This window comes from Plecotus auritus (genome assembly GCF_963455305.1).
Source record: "Plecotus auritus genome assembly, chromosome: 2".
Classification (NCBI taxonomy): domain Eukaryota; kingdom Metazoa; phylum Chordata; class Mammalia; order Chiroptera; family Vespertilionidae; genus Plecotus; species Plecotus auritus.
The window spans coordinates 167,738,730-167,764,017 of record NC_137771.1 but is presented as its reverse complement, the minus strand read 5'-3'; the positions used below and the strand labels follow the sequence as shown (position 1 = coordinate 167,764,017).

The window sequence follows — 25,288 nt, the reverse complement described above, 5'->3', positions numbered from 1 at the left end:
CGAGGTACATGCCCTGACCAGAATCAAACCCAGGACCCTTCAGCCCACAGACCGACGCTCTATCCACTGAGCCAAACCAGCCAGGGCCCAAAACATTTTTAATAGTAAACATTGAAGTTAATGTGAGCTAAACATGCATTTAATAAATATTAATAAAAATAAGATCACTATTTTTCAGTTCAGGGTCTCCAGTGGCTGGAGCCTATGCAGGCAGCTCAGGGCGCAAGGTGGACTCAGCCCTGGACAGGACACGATTCCATTGCAGGGTGATAAAGGGATTTCCACCAGTCTCCTGAAAAAAGCGGGTTCTATCAGAAGGAAAGAAAGGGGAGGTGGATATCAGTGGGCAACAGCCAGTGTCCACTATGAATGCCTTCTTGTGAGAATTTGGCAAGAATAATATGGGAAGTATTAGGTTTGAATCCAGTATCTTTACTCTCACAACCCCCAAAGGACAAATCTGCTAATAATTGCTTTACACAGAAAATGCTCCCTGGTTTCTCTCTAAATCTATGCCCATTGAAATGACTTTTCAAGTCCTCTGTTTGTATAAGGGAAGGAGGTTAGCTGGCAAAGGTCTCAGTTGTCCCAGCAGTCTCATTTCTAATCACAAACACGTGACATGGGCCATCAGGGCAGTAGGTCTTAATCACATCCTGCACTCCTAATCCTTAAATAGACAGGGTTTCTTAAAGAATTGAACATGTCATGTTTCCTATCCAAACCTTTCCTATAGCATTAGGCTGTGAGACTGGCAGTTCTTTAAAGATCCTTCCAGCTCTAATATTCTTTACTAGAGGCTCAGTGCACGAAATTCGTGCACGAGGGATGGGGAGGGTGTCCCTCAGCCCAGCCTGCACCCTCTCCAATCTGGGACCCCATGAGGGATGTTCGACTGCCCGTTAGGCTTGATCCTGGTGGGATCAGGCCTAAACGGGGCAGTCAGACATCCCTCTCACAATCAAGGACTGCTAGCTCCCAACTGCTTGCCTTCCTGCCTTCCTGATTGCCCCTAACCACTTCTGCCTCCCAGCCTGATCACCCCCTAACCACTCCCCTGCCAGCCTGATTGATGCCTAACTGTTCCCCTGCCAGCCTGATTGCCCCTAACTGCCCTCCCCTGGAGGCCGGGTCACCCCTAACTGCTCTCCCCTGCAGGCCTGGTTCCCCCCAACTGCTCTCCCCTGCAGGCCTGGGTCCCCCCTAATTGCCCTTCCCTGCAGGCCCGGTCACCCCCAACTTCCCTCCTCTGCCGGCCTGGTCACCCCTAACTGCCCTCCCCTGCAGGCTTGATCACCCCCAACTGCCCTCCCTTGCAGGCCTGGTCCCTCCCTACTGCCCTCCCCTGCTGGCCTGATCACCCACAACTGCCCTCCCTTGCAGGCCTGGTCCCTCCCAACTGCCCTCCCCTGCTGGCCATCTTGTGGTGGCCATCTTGTGTCCACATGGGGGCAGAATCTTTGACCACATGGGGGCAGCCATCTTGTGTGTTGGAGTTATGGTCAATTTGCATATTACTCTTTTATTAGATAGGATAGAGGCCTGGTGCATGGGTGGGGGCCAGCTGGTTTGCCCTGAAGGGTGTCCCGGATCAGGGTGAGGGTTCCCTTGGGCATGGGGTGGCCTGGTTGAGGGGCCGGTGGTAGTTTGCAGGCCGGCCATGCCCCTGGCGACCCAAGCGGAGGCCCTGGCATCTGGGATTTATTTATCTTCTACAATTGAAACTTTGTAGCCTGGAGCAGAGCCAAGCCTCCTGCTCACTTCGAGGCGGCAGCCATTTTTGTTGGGATTTATGTATCTTCTATAATTGAAACTTTCTAGCAGAGGCCAAGGCAGGCCAGGGCTTCAGAAGTTTGGCTTCCTCCATCACTGGGGGCAACCCTAGCCTCCGGATGTCTCCAGCTTCGTGGCTGCTGCCATTTTTGTTGGGATTTATTTATTTTCTATAATTGAAACTTTGTAGCCTGGAGTGGGCCGGCCAGGGTGTGCGGAAAGCTTGGCTTCCTCCATCACCAGGGAAACCCAAGCCTCCCTCCTGCTCTCTCCGTGGCTGCAGCCATCTTGGTTGGGTTAATTTGCATACTCACCCCTGATTGGCTGGTGGGCGTGGCTGGTGGGCATGGCTTGTGGGTGTAGCAGAGTGGTGGTTAATTTGCATATTGCTCTTTTATTAGATAGGATACTTATGAATGTGCAGAAAATCTAAAGGTGCAAGTAGGCATCCCTGCTCTTGAAGGTGTTATCTATTTATCTTTTTATTTTTCAATTACAGTTCGCATTTCAGACTATTTTGTATTAGTTTCAGGTATACAGCACAGCAGATAGACATTTATATACTTTACAAAGCGTTCCCTCCAATAATTCAAGTGCCCACTTGGCACCAGTTATTACAATATTGTTGACTGTATTCCCTATGCTGTACTTTACATCTCTGTGCCTGTTTTGTAAGTGCCAATTAGTACTTCTTAAGGCGTTATCACTTAAGCCCTCCAGGCTGAGTCAGATGTTTTCTCAGTACTGGACTCCCCACAGCGTTGGTCTTTATCCCTTACAAAGAATGGTTAAAGACATGCCCTTTCTTAGAGTCAGGCTGCCCAGATTTAAGTTCTATCTCAGCCCTTATTAGAGAAAGGACTCAAGCAAATTATTTAACCTCACTAAATCTTGCCTGCATAATGGGGATCTTTAAGGTATGCTGGGAGGTGTGTAAAGCTCTCACTTTAGTTTAGTGCCTGGAACACAAGTAAAAGCATAATAAATATTGACTGCTATAATTGTTTTTCATCATTATGTTCCTCCAAAGAGCTGTATCTTCTTCATATTAGTATCCTCAGTGCTTAATAAATAATCAGGGCTCAGTGAGTGTTCTATCAATGCAGAGAAGACCTAATGGCCAGTGTTCTACTAGAATTCTGTGGGACACAGGCTCCTCCTCCCCAGTGGCTCCAGGAAATCAACCATCCCCAGTTCCTGCAGGCCAACAGCAGCTCATTCTCCTTGCAACCTGCACTGGCGTCTCCTCCCAAGCACCCTGATGGAACCAAATCACTTCTGTGTCATCCCTTCTGCAGAGCATGATTTTGGAGAAGCTGCCTATCAACATCTAACAGATGGCTTCAGGTAAATTGATCACTCCCATCTCCATCTTCCCTCTCTCAAGCCACTCCATGCAAAACAAGAATACTCTTCAATGGTGTCTCCATCTTTTATAAATATGAATAAAACCCTCTTTAGAAAACTTTGTGTTCTTAATTGATATGAAACATCCTATATAATAAAGATGTAATATGCAAATGGTCATTATGCTGTGAAGCTTAATGGCCAGATCACGGATCAGCAGAGGGTGGGGCAGAGAGCTACAGGAGGGGGCAGGGCAGCAAGCTATGGGGGAGAAGGGGTAGGGAGGGCGGGAGTTGGGGGGGTAGGGAGGGCGGGGACAGCTATAGGAGGGTGGGGCAGCAGGCGGAGAGCTACTGGGGGCAGCAGCGAGCTACTGGGGGCAGCAGCGAGCTACTGGCACACGGATTCGTGCGCAGGGCTACTAGTATACTGTAAGTTCTTAAAAGTGCTTAATTATGCAAATGTAATTTTAATAGGAGTCCCCTACCACCTTCTTCTCCTACCCATGATAATTTCATATCGTATTACAGCCCCCGAATCCCTCTTATTGATTTCTGGAGCAGCCTCAGCCAGTTGCCTCCTTCCCTACCTACAAGATTGTTTCAGAGCCTAATTATTAAATAAGAGATGAATGATTTAAATGTAATTGGTGATAGAAGTAAAGAATTGACTCAAAACTAATAAGGTAATAGTTCTTGTGATTATGGGGGAAATGAACTTGAACTTTAGTGACAAGTTTGCTCCAGAAATCTCAGATGTTTCACCAGCCATCCACCTCCAGGGACATTCAGAGGTCATATGTCAGACTCTTCTAAATCCTGAAGCTTGGCAATGAGTTCGACACACACTGAATTTTCTTGGGATGATGGTGTCCAAGTAGATGCTGCTGCTCAGTGTCTCTCCAGGCCACCATAGGCATCAGCAAAAGGAGTCTCTATCTCAGCTACAGAAATGGTATTAAACAAGGCAAACCAGAGGGGAAACTATTGAAGCATCACAATCGTAGTTATAGGTACAAATGGGTCCTCTAATAGAACACAAAATTATATTTTTTAGGAAGCTTTGAAAATTCAGAATCTTTGAAAATACTTTATAGCAGTATATTTTTATTAATTTTAAAGTGTTGTCAAGGCAGTTTCTTGTACAGATTCTAATTTCTAAAAATACCCCATTAATGATCCTGAAGAATGTACATAATCAGTACTCTCTATCTCCCCCAAAGTTATTAGAAGACTGTGTCAGATGCCACCAGGAATGAGAAAAAAAATAAAAATAAACCTGGACTGAACATGACAGGATTTCAATCAGAGCATGAATGCAATCTTTTTCTCTAGGCAGGATCCACAATAAAAGGTAAAAGATAACATAGTATTGAAACAAACCAGCCTGTTAGAGATGCAATTTTGTTTCATAGAGGAAGGGATGTCATACAAGATAAGGACTTATTAAGAAGGCTGGCTCCTCATAGACATGCATAAAGGGGAATAAATAGATACTATATTTGGACTTTCATAAAGTTTTCAACAAGCTCACATCCCAATGAGTCATCCTGCGATTGGCAGAGATCCTCAGGGATCCAGAATGACCTTCCAGGAATGCAAGTTCAATCAGCTTACTCCTGCTTGCTACCTTCAATGGCTCCCATTGCTGTCTGAAGTCTAAACTTCTTAACTGTGATAAGGGCCTTATGATCTGGTCCCTGGTTACCTCCCTCAGTACATATTTGTCACTTTGTTAGAAGCTCAGCATTTGAACCACTTTCTTATGTTTGAGAATTCCTTACCTGCCTCACATTTTAGAGATGAACATGCCATGTGCTTGCTTTTTCAGCCTTCCTTGCAGCGAGGACTCAAGCACATGACCTAGGCTTGGCCAATCATATTCTCCTGGACTCAGAGCAGGTGATGGAAGATGAGTTCTTGACCCAACAGAGGCAGGATAACCAGTGTGGGATCCTGTGCCCAGTGCCCAAAGCTAGTCAGACACATAGCAGCATTGACTGCTCAGATGAGAAGGCCATTGCTGTCCTCACCAGACCACCTTTGGGTATGTTATGGGTCATTGTTTGTGATTTTAAAAATCTTTTAAAATTAAACTCTTAAGAACATATTGCTCAATAATTCTCAGTGTTAAAATGTTTTAAAAATTCTGACTATGTCTCTCTGGGTACTGTTTTTCTTTCAATTAGGCACCAAAGATATACTGTAAATGTTTTTTCTTTTACTAAGGTGTACTACAGTAACTCCAGATGGAAGAAGACTGGTATGATCAAGGACTAATATCTTTATCTTGTTTATGCCTTAAAATCTTTAAGAAAAAAGACATATTACATCAGAAAAATTGGGCAGTGGATTTGAGCAAGCAAAAAACAAATATAAATGAACAAAAATATGTTTTAAAAAAATGAGGCCTCAATAATAAAATGCAAATTAAAATTTTCTTCAATTGGGTTTAAAATAATGTAAACACTCATTGAGATCTGAATGTGTGCTTCTATTCTAAATACTTTCATTAATTCACTAATGAGTTAAATAACAATATAACTATTATTCCTGTATTGTTTTAAAGATAAGGAAACTGAGACAAGAATTCAGATACTTTCCAGCTCAGCAGGGATACAAAGCCAAGGAGATAGGGGGTGGGACTGAAAAGTTTCAACCCTCTAACCACAGGGCTGGTTCTCCTGGCAACCTGCCCTCATCCTCAGGTAGGGTCCGAAAGTCACCTAATTAACATAACAAAAGTTACCTTTATCTCATCACTTAGGAAATCCCAAGGGTTTTAGAAGCTCCATGCCAGAAACAGGGACAAAAACAAAATATATGTATTTATTAACAATCATAGTTATCACAGGATTTGGCTTTAATCTGAAGTTATAATTATCGCCTGATCATTTTGAGTTCTTGCACCTGGGAAAAAGTAGACAAAAAAAACCAACAGACCACCAGTTTTCAGAGTTGCTGTTACACACTGAGAGCAGGAGGGGATATGCCTGGAACCCAGGGGACTCACTAGTGCATCTTGGTGCTTCCATGTCCAGTGAAAACTATAAACAGGCAACTGCTTCAACAATGGCCTGATGATGCTAAAGTAATTATTGTTCTGGCTTATAGTAGGCACATATTTGTTGAATGAGTAAACGAATGAGCATGCATCTGTTTCTCCATTAAACTATGAATGCTCACAAAGTTCTACAATGTTCGGTAAACGTTTGTTGAATCAAGGTAACATTAAGAATGAGAAACTATTTCATGATTCATAGATTTATTAAACAATAATATATATAGTCATCATTGTCAGCCTTAATAGGAGATGTTATATTTTCGGTCCAATTTTCCTTCCTGGATAAGTTTTTCTTTCCTATCCTGAGTAAACAGAAAAAAACAAACAAGCAAACATTAAGAACAATGCATTCTGGCACAACCCATGATACAACTCCAAAAAAATAGGAATGAAATGCTTCAAACCTAATTCCAACTCCCTCCTTTTAAAACCTATGGAGCATGAGTGAGGAAACAGTAGTCTGAAAAAAATAAAGGAACAAGAAAAAACTACTGCTATTGGAAAACATCTTACCTACATTTTAGTAAGTAAAATTGTATTACTCCACTAAAAAGCATATATCGCAAGCAAAATGCAAATACCTGCTGGGTAAGTGTGGCCTACCTTCCTGTTAAGCAATATTTATCAGATAATCAAAAAATATTCACTCTAATAGGAGAGTGGATTGGCTGGTTTAAGGCAGAGCTAGATAGGTGGGTACCAGGTCTAGATGGCAATGTGAGGCCTAGAAGCTGGGACAGGGGTTCCAGCATTAGAGTGATCTAGTGTCAGAGATAAGCGTGGCTTTCCCTGCAATCAGATACCCAAGCCTCTGATGGCAGTGATGCCCAGCACAGGCTGCTTTTGCTTTCTGGTGTTAGGGTATTAATAAGTTTTAACATTAATTTGCAACGTGTAACCAATATAACTAGAATTCACACAAATAGGGAACACACTAAATGATTTGCGTATTTTGTTAATAACCCAAAAAACATGTCTTTGTAAAATAAATGAATTAAGAAAACTAAATACAAAAATTTGCAAAGATGATATCTAAAGGTGAATCAGAATAAGTAAGTTTAACTTCTACACATCTTCTAATGAGAAAAAAAAGACATTAAACTTCATAAAAGTTATTTTTGTATTATCTTGTGTAATACTCACAGTATAATTTCCTTACATCATCTAAAATACACCAGGAAAACTCTTTCATGAGTAAATTCCAGTCTTAGAAATTTAAATTGACCAATTTATTACTTTAAATTCTAGAGCAACTGTTAAACTTGAAAGACCCAGAGATTAGTGATTTTTAACAAAGCATATTTCTATGAGTTGAAATGATAAAGAAATAAAACCAAACATATAACTCAATTACGTTTTATCTCGTGCTGGAAAAGAATAAAGATAAAAGAGCACAAAAACTAAACTTCAGGTCCTGATACTTACTCTGTCAGTTTTGAAAACGTAATACAAGAAGACGAGGGGCCCAATTCCAATCACAGCTCCTAGGAGTGAGTTCTTGGGAGTGGGTCTGAAACTGGGATAGACATTTGCTGTTCTTGCGTAGGTCCAACGAGCCAAGGCAGGATCTTCCTAGAATTAATAACAAAAAGTTACAGGAGCCTTAGCTGGTTTGGCTCAGTGGATAGAGTGTTGGCCTGCAGACTGAAGGGTCCCAGGTTCGATTCCGGCCAAGGGCACATGCCTGGATTGCGGGCTTGATCCCCAATAGGGGACATGCTGGAGGCAGCAGATCAATGATTCTCATCATTGATGTTTCTCTCTCTATCTCCCTCTCCCTTTCTCTCTGAAATCAATAAAGAAATATTAAAAAAAAAAAAAAGTTACAGCAACGTAAGCAGGGCCACACTAGGAAAAAACCTCATCAGGACTGTTGTGGAGGAGCATAGGAGATGCTTTCCTTTTGTTTTATAACTACACTTAAGGGTACACTCTGAATATTCCTAAATAGCTTCAGGGAAGATCTATTTCTATTGGCTGAATAATTCTCTGATGATCGTGTTCAAATCCTTCAAAATTTAAAAGCACTTTTATAACAACCTTCAGCTTTCTATTTACTTAAGATTTAAGAATCCTAATTTTTTTCTTTTCTTTTTAAATATATTTTTATTGATTTCAGAAAGGAAGGGAGAAGGAGAGAGAGAAACATCAATGACAATAGAATCATTGATTAGCTGCCTTCTGCATGTCCCACACTGGGGATTGAGCCTGCAACCCAGGCATATGCCCTGACCAGGAATCGAACCGTGAGCTTCTGGTTCATAGGTTGATGCTCAACCACTGAGCCACACCAGATGGGCAAGAATCATAATCTTTTTAAAGCTGTCAGAGAAGCTACCTTCTCTTTGATCATTTTGATCTATTCTTTTTTGGATTGTTTTTAGCATCATCATCTTTCTTGAATGTGACCAACAAAACCACATAGTATTCCCAATGACGACCAATAGATTTCATATGCTCTGTCATGCTTTGTACTTTGTTACCAGCCCTTTATAATGTTACCCCCACATTGGTCTTTCCAGGCTACAAATAAGTTGCAGGAAGGTGAAGACTGAGGTAGGCTAACTATGAGCTTTAAGTTTTTTAAGCTGACTTGGCTGATATTTTTAAGAGCAAAATATTATATTTCACACTATTAAAATGGTTTTGTAGCAAGGACAAGGCTGTTGTTAAAAAAATAATCATTGACTTTCTTAAGAAAAAATTAACTGTCCATTTCAATATGTTTATACTAGAATAACTATGTAATAACCAATGTACCCCAAATACATAATTAAATTTAATTAGCTAAATCCCCAAATGATTTTACAAAATTATTCACTCCAATTAACTGATTGATAAAAATAAGCACACGAAATGAGCTTTAAAATCTTAATACTAAGCAGTAAGGAGAACATTCAAGGTCCTAATCAATACCAAGAAGTCATAATTGGTAGGACTAAATTACTTAAACTGGATCTTTCACAGGAACATTTTACAAACAAACTGTCTGCAGAAACAGCAAAAGTGAAGACATAAGATATAAATTCCAGGGGAAATTTGAGCTCAATCCATCTATTCTTTTACCTATCCCTTCTGCTATTAATGTATTTGAATGACTCTCCCATGAATTATCAAATGCCAGTCACCTCTCTACACTTTGATATGTGACAGATCTGCCTTCTAGAAACACATTTCATTTAAGAAAAATGAAATACCCCATGACTGTAGTTCATTGACCCCAGTACTGTTGTTAAGAGATGTTCCAATACACACAACATGGGGGACAGTTCTCCTTTACCACCACTCCACATCTGGACTACCAGCAGCATGTGACATGGTGAACAATCCTTCCTGAAATCATGGCTTTCCATGACATACACCAGCTTAGTTTTCCTTTGTTCTGATCACTCCCTCTTAGTCTCTTTTGCTCTTCTTCCTTACTCGCCAATCTTATATAATAAAAGGCTAATATGCAAATAGACCGAATGGAGGAACAACCAAACAACCGGTCGCTATGATGTGCACTGACCACCAAGGGGCGCATGCAGAATATGGTGGGAGCATGTGCGCAGGGGTGCCAGTCCAAGGCAGGGCACCAGTCACTGTCATCAGGGCGAGCCTCTGGTGGTTACTGAAAATTCTTTGCTCCTGTGTGCGGCGGTCCTGCCCGGTGCTTGCACCTGCTGCCAGTGCTGGTCCAGATCACTCGGCGTCGTCAGTGGGTGCGAATGGCAGCTGCCAGTCCCAATCGCCCCTGAGGGCTTCTCCACCTCCCCCTGCTCCTGAGGGGTGATCAGGGCAGCAGCTGCCGCTCGCACCCACTAACAGCGCCAGCCCCACTTACACCCGCTGCTGGTGCCGGCCCCAATCGCTCTGCACCGTCAGTGGGTATGAGCGGCGGGAGCAGGGCTGCTGACAGACAGGGGACCGGGGGCCGCAGCAGGAGGGGCCGGGTGGGGGCACGGAGGCTGGGCCGAGACCTGCCCCTGTGCCCACCGCAGCCTCGCAGCCCACAGTTCCTTTCAAGGTGCACGAATTTGTGCACTGGGCCCCTAGTCTCTTAATATTGGACCTCAAAATTTGTTGGCCGTTCCTATTTACATTCACTCTATTAGTGATGTCCTCCAGTCACATGGCTTCTAACATCCATCTGTAGGCTGATGACTCGCAAAATTATACCTGTGGCCCTCGATCTCTACCCTAAACTCCAGACATAATATCCAACTACCATGCTGTCTAACAGACATGTCAAATGTGATGTCTCATCCCCAAGTGATTTCCCAGCATCCACTCCACCACTATCCCTGCTCCTCTCATTCTTCTCTATCTTTAAAAAGCAAGTTCATTCTTCCCATCGGTTAGGTCAAAAACCTTGGAGTCATCCTTGACCCCCCTCCATCTTTTATACTTTCTCTCCAATCTGCCAATGACTTACAAGGCCTGGTCTGATCTAGGCCAGGTATCCTTCTGACCTCATTTCTTCCTACTCTGCCCTCATCTTTCTCCATATTAGCCACAATGATCTCTTTAGTATTTTTGCAATTAAGTAAGCACACTACAGACAGTCCTCGGGTTATGTTGGACTCGACGTACGTCGCTTTGTGGTTACGTCACCAATCTCCCATTTATTTATATTAAAAAAAGAAAGTTCTGTCATTTTGACGTATGTACATATGTACTTTATGTTTTTTATTATTTATTTACCACAAGTAAAGGTCAGGAATTGTTATCTTTCTTTTAAATTTTTTTTTACTGTTTCACTTCATTACTGCTGTGTATGTGCTCCATGTGAGTGACATAGGTGCTTATGTAGGTGGGTTCCAATTTACGGCGAAAATCGCGTTACATTGCGCCATGGGAACGGATCTCCAACGTAACCCGAGGACCTACTGTACTATCTAAGGACCCTTGTACTTGCTGCCCCCTCTGCCTAAAATGCTACTTTCCCAGCTCCCTCCCCTCTCATCTTTCAGATCTTCACTCAAATGTCACTTTATAAGCAAGGCCTTCCCTGGCCCATCTAAAACTGCAGCTGCTCTCTCTTCCTACACACACTCCTAATCCCCTTCCTTGCTTTATTTTTCTTATCATGATCAATATATAATATGCTAAATGATTAGTTTTTTAACTTACTACCTGTCTCCCCGACTAGGAAGAAATCTCTATATGAACAGGCGTCTCTGCCTGTTTCGTTCTCCACTGTTACCGCAACATCTAAAACAGGGCCTGGCCTATAACAGATCCTGAATAATTATTCACTGAGTCAATCATTCTTAAAGATTAGGCAAGTAATTTTCATGTATTGATCAGTATATGATGAAGTATGAGACAATGAACAGAACAACCAATGAGGTAGGTATTACTACCTTTGTTCTACATGACAAAATTGAAATTGCCCTAGGTCACAGAACTGGAAAAGAGAAACTCTGTGGAGCTTAAACCTCAACTCTGGTTCAAGTCCTTACCATTTTTAATGACATCATACTATCTGGCACATCAAACCTAATTGTGTATGTATATAATAAATGTCTCACTCTGTACCTTCTTCACAAATAAACAAGTTTTGGCAAGAGATGGTACAGCCAACTGGTTCAGCAGATGCTCTGTGTTACTTAGACCAAAGTTCAAATTCTGCTCAAACACTTGCTAAAAGTATCTATACTAATAAAAGGGTAATATGCTAATTAGGGTGGACGTTTTCTGGACGACCTTCCAGAGGTCCTTCCAGACAAAGCCGCAGCCGCTGCGAGGGCTGAGGCTCAGGCAGCCGCGGGCAGCTGCAAAGGGCCAAGGCATGGCTGCGAAGGGCTTAGCCTTAGGCTGGCAGAGGCAGCAGCAGCGAGGTAATGGGGGCGGCACCTTCCCCTGATCCGCCAGGTTGCCTTCCCACAGAGGGAGGCCAGACTGTGGCTTAGGCTGGGGCCGAGGCAGAGGCAGTTAGGGGCGATCAGGCCTGCCGGAGGGGGAGGGGGGAAGGTAGGGGCAATAAGGCAGGCAGGCAGGCAGGCAGGCGAGCTGTTAGGAGCCAGTGGTCCTGGATTGCGAGAGGGATGCCCTGTGGGACTGGGCCTAAACTGGCAGTCAGACATCCCTCGAGGGGTCCCAGATTGGAGAGGGTGCAGGCCAGGCTGAGGGACACGCCCCCCCCCCCACCCTGTGCATGAATATTGTGCACCAGGCCTCTAGTCACTCTATAAACCACTTGTCCTTCCCATGTTGTCTTCTCTTCTGTAAAACAGGAATAGTAATAGAGCTGAACTCTCTAAATAGTTGTGATATTTGAATAATATTCAGGAAAGTTTAGTCTCTGGGACCATGCAAATTTCCTTCAATTCTCACAACTTCCAAAAATTCCTACAGAATACCAATGCAACTTTTGGGAAAAGTATTTTTTAAAATCATATTTGATATCATATTTCAGCTCTTGTACAGAAAATTATCAAAAAGCACCCCTGTTAAATAATAGTAACTATCAGTTTGATGGGCATATATTATGTGCCATGAATTTTACACAAACTACCTCATTTAATCTCACACCGACTCTATAAAAAAGTTAATACCGTTCCCATGAAGATCAGAAAACAAAGGTTCAGAATGGTTAGGCAAATTGTCCAAAGTCATACACAGCGTGGGGCAAAAGTGGGTTTCAGTTGTTCTTATGGAAGATAAATCAATAATTAATACATAGGCCCTGGCTGGGTAACTCCTCCCCCCATACATCAAGGATGTGGGTTGGGTCTCCTCTTAGGGCACATACAAGAATCAACCAATGAATGCATAAGTAAGCGGAACAACAAGTCGATGTTCCTCTCTCTCTAAAAATCAATAAATAAAAATTAAAAAACAAAAATAATAATACAAGAATAAACTTGTGTTTGCGTGCTCACAACAGTAAACCTACTTTTGCCCCACCCTGTAGTTTGCTAATAGGAGGCGCCTTGGAGTCTGACTCCAAAGCTTCAACAAGCTGCAGGGTCTTTGGGTCTTTAAAAAAACAAAGTGAAGAATCATTGTTTCCCATCAGGAGAGAGCAGCATTACTATGAACTGTGAGCTGAAAGGTGGGAAACAGCTTTAAAACACACACACACACACACAAACACACTCATTACAAGCCCAGCATTGTATAGGCCCGTCACGTGCTTTATCTCATTTAATCCTCCTAAGACAGGAGGACTGCTCCCATTTTTCCGGTAGGAAAACTGAGCGTAAGCGACAGTTGAGTAACTTTCTAAAGATCCTCAGGTGGGAAGCGATCCAGCCAGAACTCAGCCCAGCCAGGTGTGTGAGTGCCGCCCCTTCCTCCACTTGACCACCAAACTCTCTGCCCAAGGTTAAAGGGCTGGTGAGCAGTCCTGTTCTCTGGGCCTGGACCAGGGCCAAAGTCTAAGATACGGATCCGGAACGGCGGCCGCCCCGCTGCGAGGCCCCCTGGGCGGGTCTGGGCTGCCCCGCCGGAGCGGAGCGTCCCAACTCTGGCCCGCGATTCCCGCCCAGCGACCCCCACTCACGATGAGCCCGTGGCGGTTGGGGTCGTTGTACTGAAGCAGGTACTCCCTTTTAAGCCGGGATCTTATGGCCAACCGCTCGGCTTGCGCCTTCCGGGTTTCCGGAGATATGTCATATTCAGCCGGGTCAAGGGTAGGGGGCAAAGTGGCCAGACGCGCCGGCTTGTACTTAGGGTTCGACATCTTGGGACCCTGGCGCGCGACTGCGCCTGCGCGGCCCCCGTCTTTCTCCTGACCTTAAGCCTGAGGAAGTGCGCCTGCGCGTTAAACGGAGGTGGAGTTTAGCTAGGAGTTTAGCTAAGTTCCTCCCTCGCTGTCCTGGCCCGCTAATAACGATCTGCGCGTGCGCAGTGCTTTCTTCACCTAATGACCCCCGCCTCCACTTCCCTCCTATACCCTTCCGCCCTTTCTCTATCGCTTGTTGTTTCTTTCTAGCAGCCTTCTCTACTGATCTGACAGACCTTAGTATGCGAAGTTGAGCTGTGTGGGACTTGCCCAAACAGGAAATGGGACTGGTTGTGTCAATGTGGACCCGTCCAAGCAAGCTGTGTGACCTTGGACAAGTCACTTAAAGTCTCCTAGTTTCCTTGTCGGGAGATAATGTCCCCTAGCCTGTCCACCTAGCAAAGTTGTGAGGATTAAGTGAGATAATGAATAGATGCCAAAGTGCTTTGCAAAATTTAATTACCTAGCCGAAAGACAATAAGCTTTTCTCTACGTTGCAACATTAGACCCATATAACATAAGAGAGTATTCTTCATAGGCACGAAATAATGTTTAGTAGGAGAATGATGTTATAAGATAAGTGTTGCCTGCCTGACTACAGTAGACAGACAAAAATTGAATAAAGCTCGTGAAGAAACAATGATGCTTAAAATACCAAAACCTCTTACCTAAAATCCTTAGCACTGTTCAGGTGCTAAGAATGAGAAACATCCTTAGAGATATGAAAATATGCAGTGGGGCATTGTATCTTACTGGGAAAGATGATTTAGGGAGAAAAGGAAAGTAACCTAAAATAAAGCCTTCTCCATCCCTATTGTCATTCTCCCACCCCTACTATGGAAGGGAAAAAAGCAACTTCAGATAGCATGGCAGAATCTTTAGGTGCCAATCAGATATTCCTCAGGGGAAAAGAAGTAAACAGTATTCCCATAACTCAGGCAAGGAGAGCTGGATCAAAAGAGCTTCAGCTTGGATGTACTGTCTGGGGACATGCAGGTATGTTGGGAAAATGGTTGCTAGGCAGAGAAGGGACCTAGAAAGTGTTGGCACTTGAAGTGATGAAGAGCAGCATTGCTGTCAAATTTATTCAACATTTTAATACTGTTTTAAAATATTTATTAAGCCCTCACGGCGTGAAGCATACTGCAACACTAGTCAGTCAATCTCCTAGGCTCAGTGGGGGAAATACAGAAGAAATGAAGGATCTGATGTTTGTCTTTGAGGAGCTGACAATCAGGCAGTAGAGAAAGAACAGACAGAATATGATAATATTTGCAAGACAGTTTAATGTCCAAATGATTAGAGAGCAAAATGGGCTCCTGAGAATGCAGGCTAGGGGAATGCAGAAAAAAAAGGAATTTGAGACAAATCACTTACACTCGACTTTAAAGGAGAAAAGAGAAGTTCTGTTTTTTTCAAAGTTGTTTTCAAATATTAAAAGTATAAAATAAAATGAAAAGCAGGAGCAGGTTGTAAATTCTAAAAATTCTAAAGGCTACATTAATAAAGTTTCAAAAAAACATCTGTTTATAGATTAGACACTGACCTAGGAAGAAGGGCATGTCAAAAGAATGAAAGAAAAAAGAAAGGAGTGCAATGAGTATAAGCCAGCTGACAAAGATAAAAGTGACCTTTAAGGTTTAGAGAGAGGGAGACAGTGAGAAAATAAACATCATTTTGCTTTAAGTTAAGGTGGTTACTCCCACATTTGCTTAATTATCATAAGGATCTCTTAAGATGTTAAAAATATGGAATCCTAGGTTGTTTTTTGCTCTTGGAAATTCAGATATGGACTGGCAGGGGAACCCAGGAGTCTATTATTTTACAATTTCTTGGGGGGATTCTAACAATATTTAGTGTTTGAGAAACATAGAGATAGGTATAAGAGGTCTTCTTTCTATCTTCCTTTTCCCAGAAAAGGCACTCTTAGAATCTATTGAAGATGGAGACCTAGATTCCAGAATGAAAGCAAAAGACTTGATTGGGATGTTATCTTGCAATAATGCAACCAAAAAATATGAAAATGAATTAATTTTTTCTTTATTGATTAAGGTATTACATATGTGTCTTTATCCCCTCCATTGCCCCCTCAAGTCCCCCCCACACACTCATGCCCTCACCCCCCTGGTGTCTGTGTCCATTGGTTAGGCTTATATGCATGCATACAAGTCCTTTGGAATTAATCTTATATTTAACACATTTTAGGTTACAATTACAACTGTATGCTAAGCTCATTATTCTTTCCTTTGCATTTGATTTTTGCAGTAGGGTCATATTTTTATAAGTTTTGAAGGGCTTTATCCAGTTTCCCCAAAGCCCTCTCTTAATCCTTTAAAACAAAATTATTTCCTTTACAAGCATTGGTGTAATTATCATTCTTATTGATTTTCCCCCCATTTGTTATCTGGTCTGACTCTGTGAGATCTCCTTTATTAATGACTTTGCATCAGGCAATTCACCAGCATTACTTTCATCAATTTCATGAACTTTCACATCTTTTGCAAGATTTTTAATATACTTACTTGTATTGTATTTGAGGGCTGGATATTCCCAAATGGATGACCAAGACTTTGATAGAGGTGGGTGTAGGCACTCGGGTTAGTAGATAGAATAGTTTAAGTGGGCAGCAATTTTACAAGTGGTCAGTACATCAATGAATATTTCATGTTTTGAAGACTCTTACTTCTCTAAGAAATCTCCTAGTAGAATTTATCAGAATTTATTGGAACATGGGTTAGAAAGACTAAGTATATTTACCTGCATTTGGCTGGGAGAGGGGGGAGGTATTGGAGGAGGAGAGAAGTGCAGATGTGCAGGGGTGGTCAAGCTATGTGAGTGGGGCAGAGTTTCAGGGAACAGAGATGGACAGGTGAGTGCAGAAACTGTAAGAAGTAGGCAACTCCCAGTTTGCAACTCCCAGTTTGCAACAATATGAAGAGCATTTCTTCTTTTAATTGGTAGGATCACGAGGTAAATTTGTGAGTAAATTCCTAACTTTGGGTTGAGAAAATGTAAATGCCAAAATAGGTAGAAGCCCTTTATCAAGTTAAGAAAATTCCCTTATATTCCCTGCCAAAAGTTTTTTTTTAAATCATGAACGAGAGATAATTGATCAAATGCTATTTTTACATTTTTGATCTGTCATCACATGTTTTTTCTCTGCTAATATGATAAAGAAAGATGGAAAACCTTGGTAAGTTGTTCTGATGTGGAGTTATTTCACATTCTAGAATTAACTCTACTTTATGGTCACAGTATATTTTTTAATGTACTAATGAATTAAACATATTAGCATTTTATTTAAAACTTTATCATTAATATCATAGGTAAATAAACTCTACAATTTTCTTCTTCTTCTTCTTATTTTGTTCTTGTATAGTTTGGGTAATACATTTACATGAAATGAGTAGGATAGATCTCCTTTTTTTCCCCCTCAAACTCTCCAAAACAGTTTGTAGAACACAGGGACTATAGTCCCTGAAGGCTTGGTAAATTATCTTATAAAATTATCTGGGTCTTCCATCTTTTTTCAGGGGAGACTTTTGGCTATCAATTCAATTTTTGTGATGGCTGTTGGTTTGTTCAGGTTTTCTGTTTCTTCTGGAGTTAATATTGGTAATTTACATTTTGTAAAACATCTTGTTTATAACTTACTAGAGGACCCGTGCACGAAATTCGTGCACAGGGGGGGGGTGGTGTCCTTCAGCCCAGCCTGCACCCTCTCCAATCTGGGACCCCTCGAGGGATGTTCAACTGCCCTCTCACAATCCAGGACTGCTGGCTCCCAACTGCTCGCCTGCCTGCCTTCCTGATTGCCCCTAACCACTCCCCTGCCAGCCTGATTGATGCCTAACTGCTCCCCTGCCAGCCTGTTTGCCCCTAACTGCCCTCCCCTGCAGGCCTGGTCACCCCTAACAACCCTCCCCTGCAGGCCTGGTCCCCCCCCAACTGCTCTCCCCTGCAGGCCTGGGTCCCCCCCAACTGCCCTCCCCTGCAGGCCTGATCCCCCCACAACTGCTCTCCCCTGCAGGCCTGGGTCCCTCCCAACTGCCTTTCCCTGCAGGCCTGGTCGCCCCCAACTTCCCTCCTCTGCCAGCTTGGTCACCCCTAAATGCCTCCCCTGCAGGCTTGATCGCCCCCAACTGCCCTCCCTTGCAGGCCTGGTCCCTCCCAACTACCCTCCCCTGCTGGCCTGATCACCCACAACTGCCCTCCCTTGCAGGCCTGGTCCCTCCCAGCTTCCCTCCCTTGCTGGCCATCTTGTGGTGGCCATCTTGTGTCCACATGGGGGCAGAATCTTTGACCACAAGGGGGCAGCCATCTTGTGTGTTGGAGTGATGGTCAGTTTGCTTATTACTCTTTTATTAGATAGGATAGAGGCCTGGTGCATGGGTGGGGGCCAGCTGGTTTGCCCTGAAGGGTGTCCTGGATCAGGGTGGGGGTTCCCTTGGGGTGTGGGGCAGCCTGGGCGAGGGGCCTGTGGTGGTTTGCAGGCCGGCCACACCCCCTGGCCACCCAAGCGGAGGCCCTGGTATCTGGGGTTTATTTATCTTCTACAATTGAAACTTTGTAGCCTGGAGTGGAGCCAAGCCTTCTGCTTGCTCTGTGGTGGCAGCCATTTCTGTTGGGATTTATGTATCTTCTATAATTGAAACTTTGTAGCCTTAAGCAAGGCCTGGGCCATCCAGGCCTGCAGAAGCTTGGCTTCCTCCATCACCACAGGCAACCCTAGCCTCCTGCTCTTTCCAGCTCCATGGCTGCCGCCATTTCTGTTTGGGTTTATGTATCTTCTATCATTGAAACTTTGTAGCCTTGAGTGGAGGCCTAGGCCGGCAAGGGCAGGTGGAAAGCTTGGCTTCCTCCATTGCCAGGGAAACCCAAGCCTCCCTCCTGCTCTCTGTGGCTGTAGCCATCTTGGTTGGGTTTATTTGCATATTTGCTCCTGATTGGCTGGTGGGCGTGGCTTGTGGGTGTAACGGAGGTATGGTCAATCTGCATATTACTCTTTTATTAGATAGGATTGCCATAGAGTTTCTAATATCACCTTATGAAATTTTCTATATCTACTGTCTTCATAATGATGGTCTTCTATTTTGTCTAATATTGTTTATTTGTTGCTTCATTTTTTTTCATTCTACTCGAGTTTTGTCTACCTTGTTTTTGCAGAAAATCTATTTTTGTTTTGTTAATCATCTCTAATCAATCATTTGTCCTCTTATACTTATTCTATTTTTCTTGAGATTGCTCTAATGTTCTTTTTTAGCTTCTTATGCAGAATGTTTATCATTCATTTTTGTTTTATAATTATTTGTGGATATAATTCTGCATATTTCACTTTAGCTACATTTCCACAAGTTTTTATTAATATCATTGTCATATAGTTCTTAGTATTTCATAATTTTCATTGTTTTTTCCTTAGAAATGCATTTTTCACTTTCTGAGAAATTTTGTTTGATCTGTCTTTTTATTGTTAATATCTAATTTAATTGCACTATTGTCAGAGAACTTTGTATAATATTAGTCCTTTGAAATTCCCAGAGACTCTCTTTGGGGCTTCATTGTGGTCAGTTTTTTGTTTTTAACTAACTTTTTTTTAAAACATTTTTTATTTAATTTTTTAATATGTTTTTATTGATTTCAGAGAGGATGGGAGAGGGAGAGAGAGATAGAAACATCAATGATGAGAGAGAATCATTGATCAGCTGCCTCCTGTACGCCCCACACTGAAGATGTGCCCTTACAGGGAATCGAACCTCCTGGTTCATAGGTCAATGCTCAACCACTGAGCCATGCTGGCCGGGTTTTAACAAACTTTTTTTGAAAATTAACATAAATTTAGAAAAATGCACAACACAGCTGGGTTGGCTTAGTGGTTTAGCGTCGGCCCATGAACCAAGAGGTTGCAGGTTTGATTCCTGGTCAGGGCACATGCCTGGGTTGTGGGCTTGATCCCCAGTGGGGAGCATGCAGGAGGCAGCCGATTGATGTTTCTCTCTCATCAATGTTTCTATCTCTCTATCCTCTCTCTTTCCCTCTCTCTAAAAAAGTCAATGGAAACATATTTTAAAAAAAGAAAAATGCACAAGTCATACATATGCTGTTCAATGAATTATTACAAAGTGAACACACCCTTGAACTCATACATAGTCATTTTTATAATAGCTCCATCTGAACTTAAAAAGAATGTATATCCATAGTCATTCAGTAGTTTGGATATCTTATATCTTTATTCATCTTTGTCTACTTGATCTGTTTCCAATATAATGGTATATTATAATTTCCTGTGCCATTGTGGGTTGTTAATTTCTTGACCAAGATTAGAATACATGGGATAAATTGAATTGATATGGAAACATTTTAATCCCAGGCATCTGTGAATTGTTTTTACCACAAAGACAAAGCAATTCATACATAATGGCTGGTTCACTCCATCCATTTAGTGTGCTGTATACAAACCAAGCAAGCAAAAAAAAAAAAGAGAGAGAGAGAGAGAGAGAGAGAGAGAAAGAGACTTCTGCTTAAAATACACAGTACACTTAGAAACACATCTGTCATGTAGACATTTCCAAAAGCTTATGAATATTACATTTTGCATTCCTCTTCTTCAAAGACAGTTTTTTGTCTTAGTCTTAGCATAGATCTGTTCTTATTAGTAAAGTCACTTACATAAGCATGTATTTATACTTGAAAGGAAAAATAAATTCTCTACAAAGTGTAAGGTGATATTTTCTTGCAAACTGTCAATTTAACATAAAATTAATCCTCTTAGCTGAGGCTATGTCATGGCTTTGGGGCGGGGGAGGGATAAAGTACTACCTTATCTTTTACTTGGGGAGAGCAATAGCCTCCTAGCTGGTTTTCTTACATACATTCACACTTGCTATACTCCCACTTCTTTTCCATACAGCAACCAGAGTGACCTTTTAAAATAGACATGATCCTAGCATCCCTAATTAAACCTGTGCATGACTTCAAGACCCCGGCGAGGTCTGCTCCCTGCCTCTTCAGCCCCTCTTGGCTCCTTGCTCCCCATCACTGTCTGTGCTCCAGCCACACTGGCCTCTTTTCAGTTCCTTCCTTCCACAGGGCATTTGCATTTCCTCTCCATTCTGCCTTAAACATTACACGCTATATTCCTAGTCATCCTTCAGAACTCACTCATTTCTACAGGCCCTTCTCTAACCAACAAGGTCAAACCCCTTTATGAGCTGCCATAGCACTGTAGACCTCTCCTTCATAACACTAACTACAATGCTAATTTTGCATTTTTTATTATTTAGTTAATCCCTGCCATCCTCTCCCCGTCCCTTCCCACACACACACTAGAATGTAGACTCTGAGGACCAGGAACCCATTAGGCTTGCCTCACCCAGCATCCCAGTGCTAGCACAGTGCCTGGCACATCACAGCAGGGCTGAATGAATAAATGACCAGTTGTCTTTCTTCACTTCAAAGTGAGTATAGTAAACAGATATGACTACACACCTCTTGCAGCCTCTGCTTTCATCCCATGCTCACTTCCAGGCATTCTCCACACTCATCAATCCTCCCCCTTTCATCCCCTATCTCCCAAATTAAAAATTCAAGTCCAAAAACATTGTACAGTAATGTAGATTTTTCACTGAAGATTTTGTGTGGTTACAGAGAATGGGCTACATCACAAAGCAAAATGCCCTAACAATGCCCTTTAAAAATATATATTTTATTGATTTTTTACAGAGAGGAAGGGAGAGGGAGAGAGAGTTAGAAACATCAATCAGCTGCCTCCTACACACTCCCTACTGGGTATGTGCCCACAACCAAGGTACATGCCCTTGACGGGAATTGAACCTGGGACACTTGAGTCTGCAGGCCGATGCTCTATCCACTGAGCCGAACTGGTTAGGGCAACAATGACTTTTCAACATCTCTGCCTGTCCTCCTAGTCCAATCTCTGCAACAGCAGGGCCTCTCTTCTCCCTCTTTTGCCCCCTTACCAAGTCTGCTCTGGGAACATCCCCAGCCAATCTGCCTCTTCCTCCACCTGCTCCCAAGTCTATATTCAACAAAACAAATCGCAGCCATAAGCCATGCCATGATGCCTAGGGTCCTTAGTTCAAAAGGCCACTTGTATTTTTAAAAATTTGGAACAGAACCTGTTGTCCTTTTTTTCATTTTTTCTTTTCTTGGATGGTATTCTTCCCCCTATCAATGCCATCCTAAGCTCTCCCTGCTGTTTGTGGCCGATTGAAATCTTTTGTTCATCAAGGTCCACTTCAAATGCCCCATCGTCTGGAAACCTTTTCATAAAACCCTTAAGTAGAAGTGATTTTTTGCTTCCCTAAATATGCCAACTACTTTCTTTTCTTCTACTTTACAGTTAATGTTATGGTTGTTTTCTCTCTCTCCCTTAAGAGCAATTCTGTTTCTTACTCTGCATATCCCCTGACGAGTCTTGCTCCGGACCCTGTGCACACCACAGGCTCCAGTGATGGCTGTATGATCAAGAAACTTTTTGTATTTCTTTTGTTGTTGTTGTTAACCCTCCCCAGAGGACATTCTTTCCACTGATTTTCAGGAAGAGTGGAAGGGAGGTGAGGAGAAAGAGGAGAAAGAGAGAAAAAAAAATTGATGTGAGAGAGACACATCGATTGGCTGCCTTCCGCACACACCCCTGACTGGGAATTGCACCTGTGACCTTCCTGTGAATGGGCTGATGCTCCAACCACTGAGCCATGCTGGCCATGGCTATGTATTTCTTTTATTAGTTTTTGGTAAAAGTCTTTTCAAGAAAGCTATCTAATGTCATGTTTCTGAATGATAGATTTCTAATATTTCAACTTCAGAATTAGTCAGCAGAAACCACTCTCCCTTGTGAAGGAACTCGGTAGATATTGTGAGTGGATGTAGTATATTTGCTTCAATAATCTTGGAGAGTAGGTCTCTATCTAGGTAAAAGATACATTTGACATGTTTACCGGGTTCTGTGGTTGGCAGTTAAAAAACATGAGCAGAGCAAGGGCGGTAGGCCAGGTACAGAAGGTCACCAGGTTTGAAAGCCCCAGGTTCCTAGCAATGGGAAAAAAGCAGAAAACAAAGACCTCACCCCCAAGGTAACCTTTCCTCCCCTAGCATGTTACTGGTCATGCTTTCATATTGATGGTCATGGGGTTTGGACCCTCCCCTGACCTTTCCTCCCTTGGCATGTTGCTAGTCATTTGAGTTAAACCCCCTAGAGGGGAAATGAACAAGGCGGCCAGAGAATAGCCCTTACACATTAAGCCCCAGGACAATGACATTCTGAGCCACATCAAATACATCTCAGTTGTGCTTCAGCTCCAGGCCCAGAAAAGCAGCAAAACCAAGCAGTGCCATGGCTGACATCAGAACTAGCTGCATTGACTAAAGACCCCCGCCCTGGTGCTGACCGACCAGTGGAAACCACCGCCCTGAAAGGACACACCTGGAAAGCTGATGAATATTCTATTGAGATTTCCCCTCCCCCCCCCTCCACCCCCAAGACCTCCCATAAAATCCCCATCCTTAAAAATACTTAGGATGGAGGACCCAGGGCACTCTCCTCAGGAACACGCCTTCCCTCCGGGTGCATTACCTTTGCCCTTCCCTCCTAAGCTCCAAGAGCCCCATTTTTTTAATTTTTTTTTTTTTTTGCCTCTATAACTTGTTTCCTAAGCCCATTTCTTCTACAGCTCACTTCTTCTGCCTCGCTGACTTTCTAAATAAACTTTCTCTTATAGTTTGAGTCTTGACTCTACATTTTTTCTTAGCCAGAACTCAAGAACTGAAATTGCTGACCTGAGGTCTGGTCTGACTCCACTGATCTAATACCTAGTGCCATTATTGCTGCCTATAGTTTGACTGTGGCTTTCTAAAATGCAGCACCAGTCTGGTCCCTGAAAAACTATCAGGGCCCCTGAAAGAGTTACAGTCTAACTTTTGTGACTTGCTAAGGTTGCCAAGGAGATGGCTAACTAAAAATGTTGGATATGAATGTAACCTGCTGAGGTATATAGAGATCCCTATTGCTAGTGGCCTACGTTCTGTTCTCACTAGTGTGATCTTCAGGTGAACAGATCTCTCAGTGTTTCATGGTCATCTGATTAGTGAAGGGGGTGGAGGCCCAGTGATGAGGTGTGCTTCATGTATCTATGGCTCACTGAGGGCAGCTAAGATATAACTTACCATTGCTTTCTCAGATTTTCTACCAAATTATTTTATCTCCTCAATGTGAAACCATAAATACCTTAAACTTCTTTACCCTGGATTAAACAAAGATAAACACTAAGAGGAAGTTCTTTGGTTTATTTTTTAACATTTTTATAAGAAAATAAAGAATGGAATGAAAAATTTAAATATTAAAAAAAAATCTATATTTCTACAAGCTAAGGACAATCCCATGATTTTTGACAGTTTTTTAAATTTCCTTCCAATCGTTTTTTCCATGTAGAGGCTCTTATACCATACTCTGCTTTTTCGCTTAAGTTTTTAAATAAGCATTTCCTATAGTCTTCATTATAGATAATAATACCATAATATTATCCTACATAATAAAAGGCTAAAATGCAAATTGACCGAATGACAGAATGACTGGTCACTATGATGCGCACTGACCACCAGGGGCAGACGCTCAACACAAGAGCTACCTCCTGGTGGTCAGTGCACTCCCACAAGTGGAGTGCCGCTCAGCCAGAAGCTGGGCTCACAGCTGGCAAGCACAGTGCTGGTGGCGGGAGCCTCTCCCACCTCCACAGCAGCACTAAGCTGGCAGTCTGACATCCCCCGAGGGCTCCTGAACTAAGAGAGGGCTCAGGCCGGGCTGAGGGACCCCCGCCAAGTGCACGAATTCCGTGCACCAGGCCTCCAAAGGATACATAATATTCCAGCAAGAGGATATAATTATAAGTTACAATTTACTTAACTATCTTCTTTACTTGACCTTCAGGCTGGCTTTAAAATATTTATAAGAACTTAAATAAACACGGCTTTTATAAACATTTTACATTTACTCATGGAGTTATTTGCTTTTTTATAGTTCAATTTTTTCTTTGCTTCTTACCCCTGTTGGCTCTTCCAGGTGCTGCTCTCCAGTTTTAGCACCCCTTGTTGATCCCATGAGGTCCTGGGTAAACAGGCTCTGTGCTTCCTTGACACTCCTCACTTGTTCTATGGACTCTTACCACCCTATCATCCCTGCCCAAGAGGGCATACTCTCTTTTTTAATATATTTTATTGATTTCAGAGAGGAAGGGAGAGGGGAGAGAGAGATTGAAACATCAATGATGAGAGAAAATCATTGATTGGCTGCCTCTTGCACTCCCCCTACTGGGGACTGAACCTGTGACCGGAATGGAACCCCGGACCCTTCAGTCCACAGGCCGATGCTCTATCCAC

The 25,288-nt window shown here is 42.8% G+C and overlaps 2 protein-coding genes across 3 annotated transcripts in view; one reads left to right on the top strand and one right to left on the bottom strand.

Moving 5' to 3' along the window:
- Positions 1-5,483, top strand: part of HGD (homogentisate 1,2-dioxygenase) — a 55,063-nt gene extending 49,580 nt beyond the window's left edge. The window contains exons 15-16 of one of the 2 annotated variants that reach the window (XM_080656176.1): positions 2,941-3,120; positions 4,951-5,483. In XM_080656176.1, the coding sequence (XP_080512302.1) occupies positions 2,941-3,120; positions 4,951-4,981 (211 nt within the window). In that variant the 3' untranslated portion in view covers positions 4,982-5,483. The remainder of the gene's footprint in view (positions 1-2,940; positions 3,121-4,950) is intronic. The other variant, XM_080656177.1, reaches the window with a different exon arrangement.
- Positions 5,484-5,921: 438 nt separating this feature from the next.
- On the bottom strand, positions 5,922-14,021 carry NDUFB4 (NADH:ubiquinone oxidoreductase subunit B4). The gene is made up of 3 exons (XM_080656179.1): positions 13,676-14,021; positions 7,609-7,755; positions 5,922-6,485 (listed from the first exon to the last, which is right to left on the bottom strand). Exons 1-3 carry the CDS (start codon positions 13,853-13,855, stop codon positions 6,423-6,425), a joined length of 390 nt encoding a protein of 129 aa, XP_080512305.1. The 5' UTR covers positions 13,856-14,021; the 3' UTR covers positions 5,922-6,422.
- Positions 14,022-25,288: the final 11,267 nt, after the last annotated feature.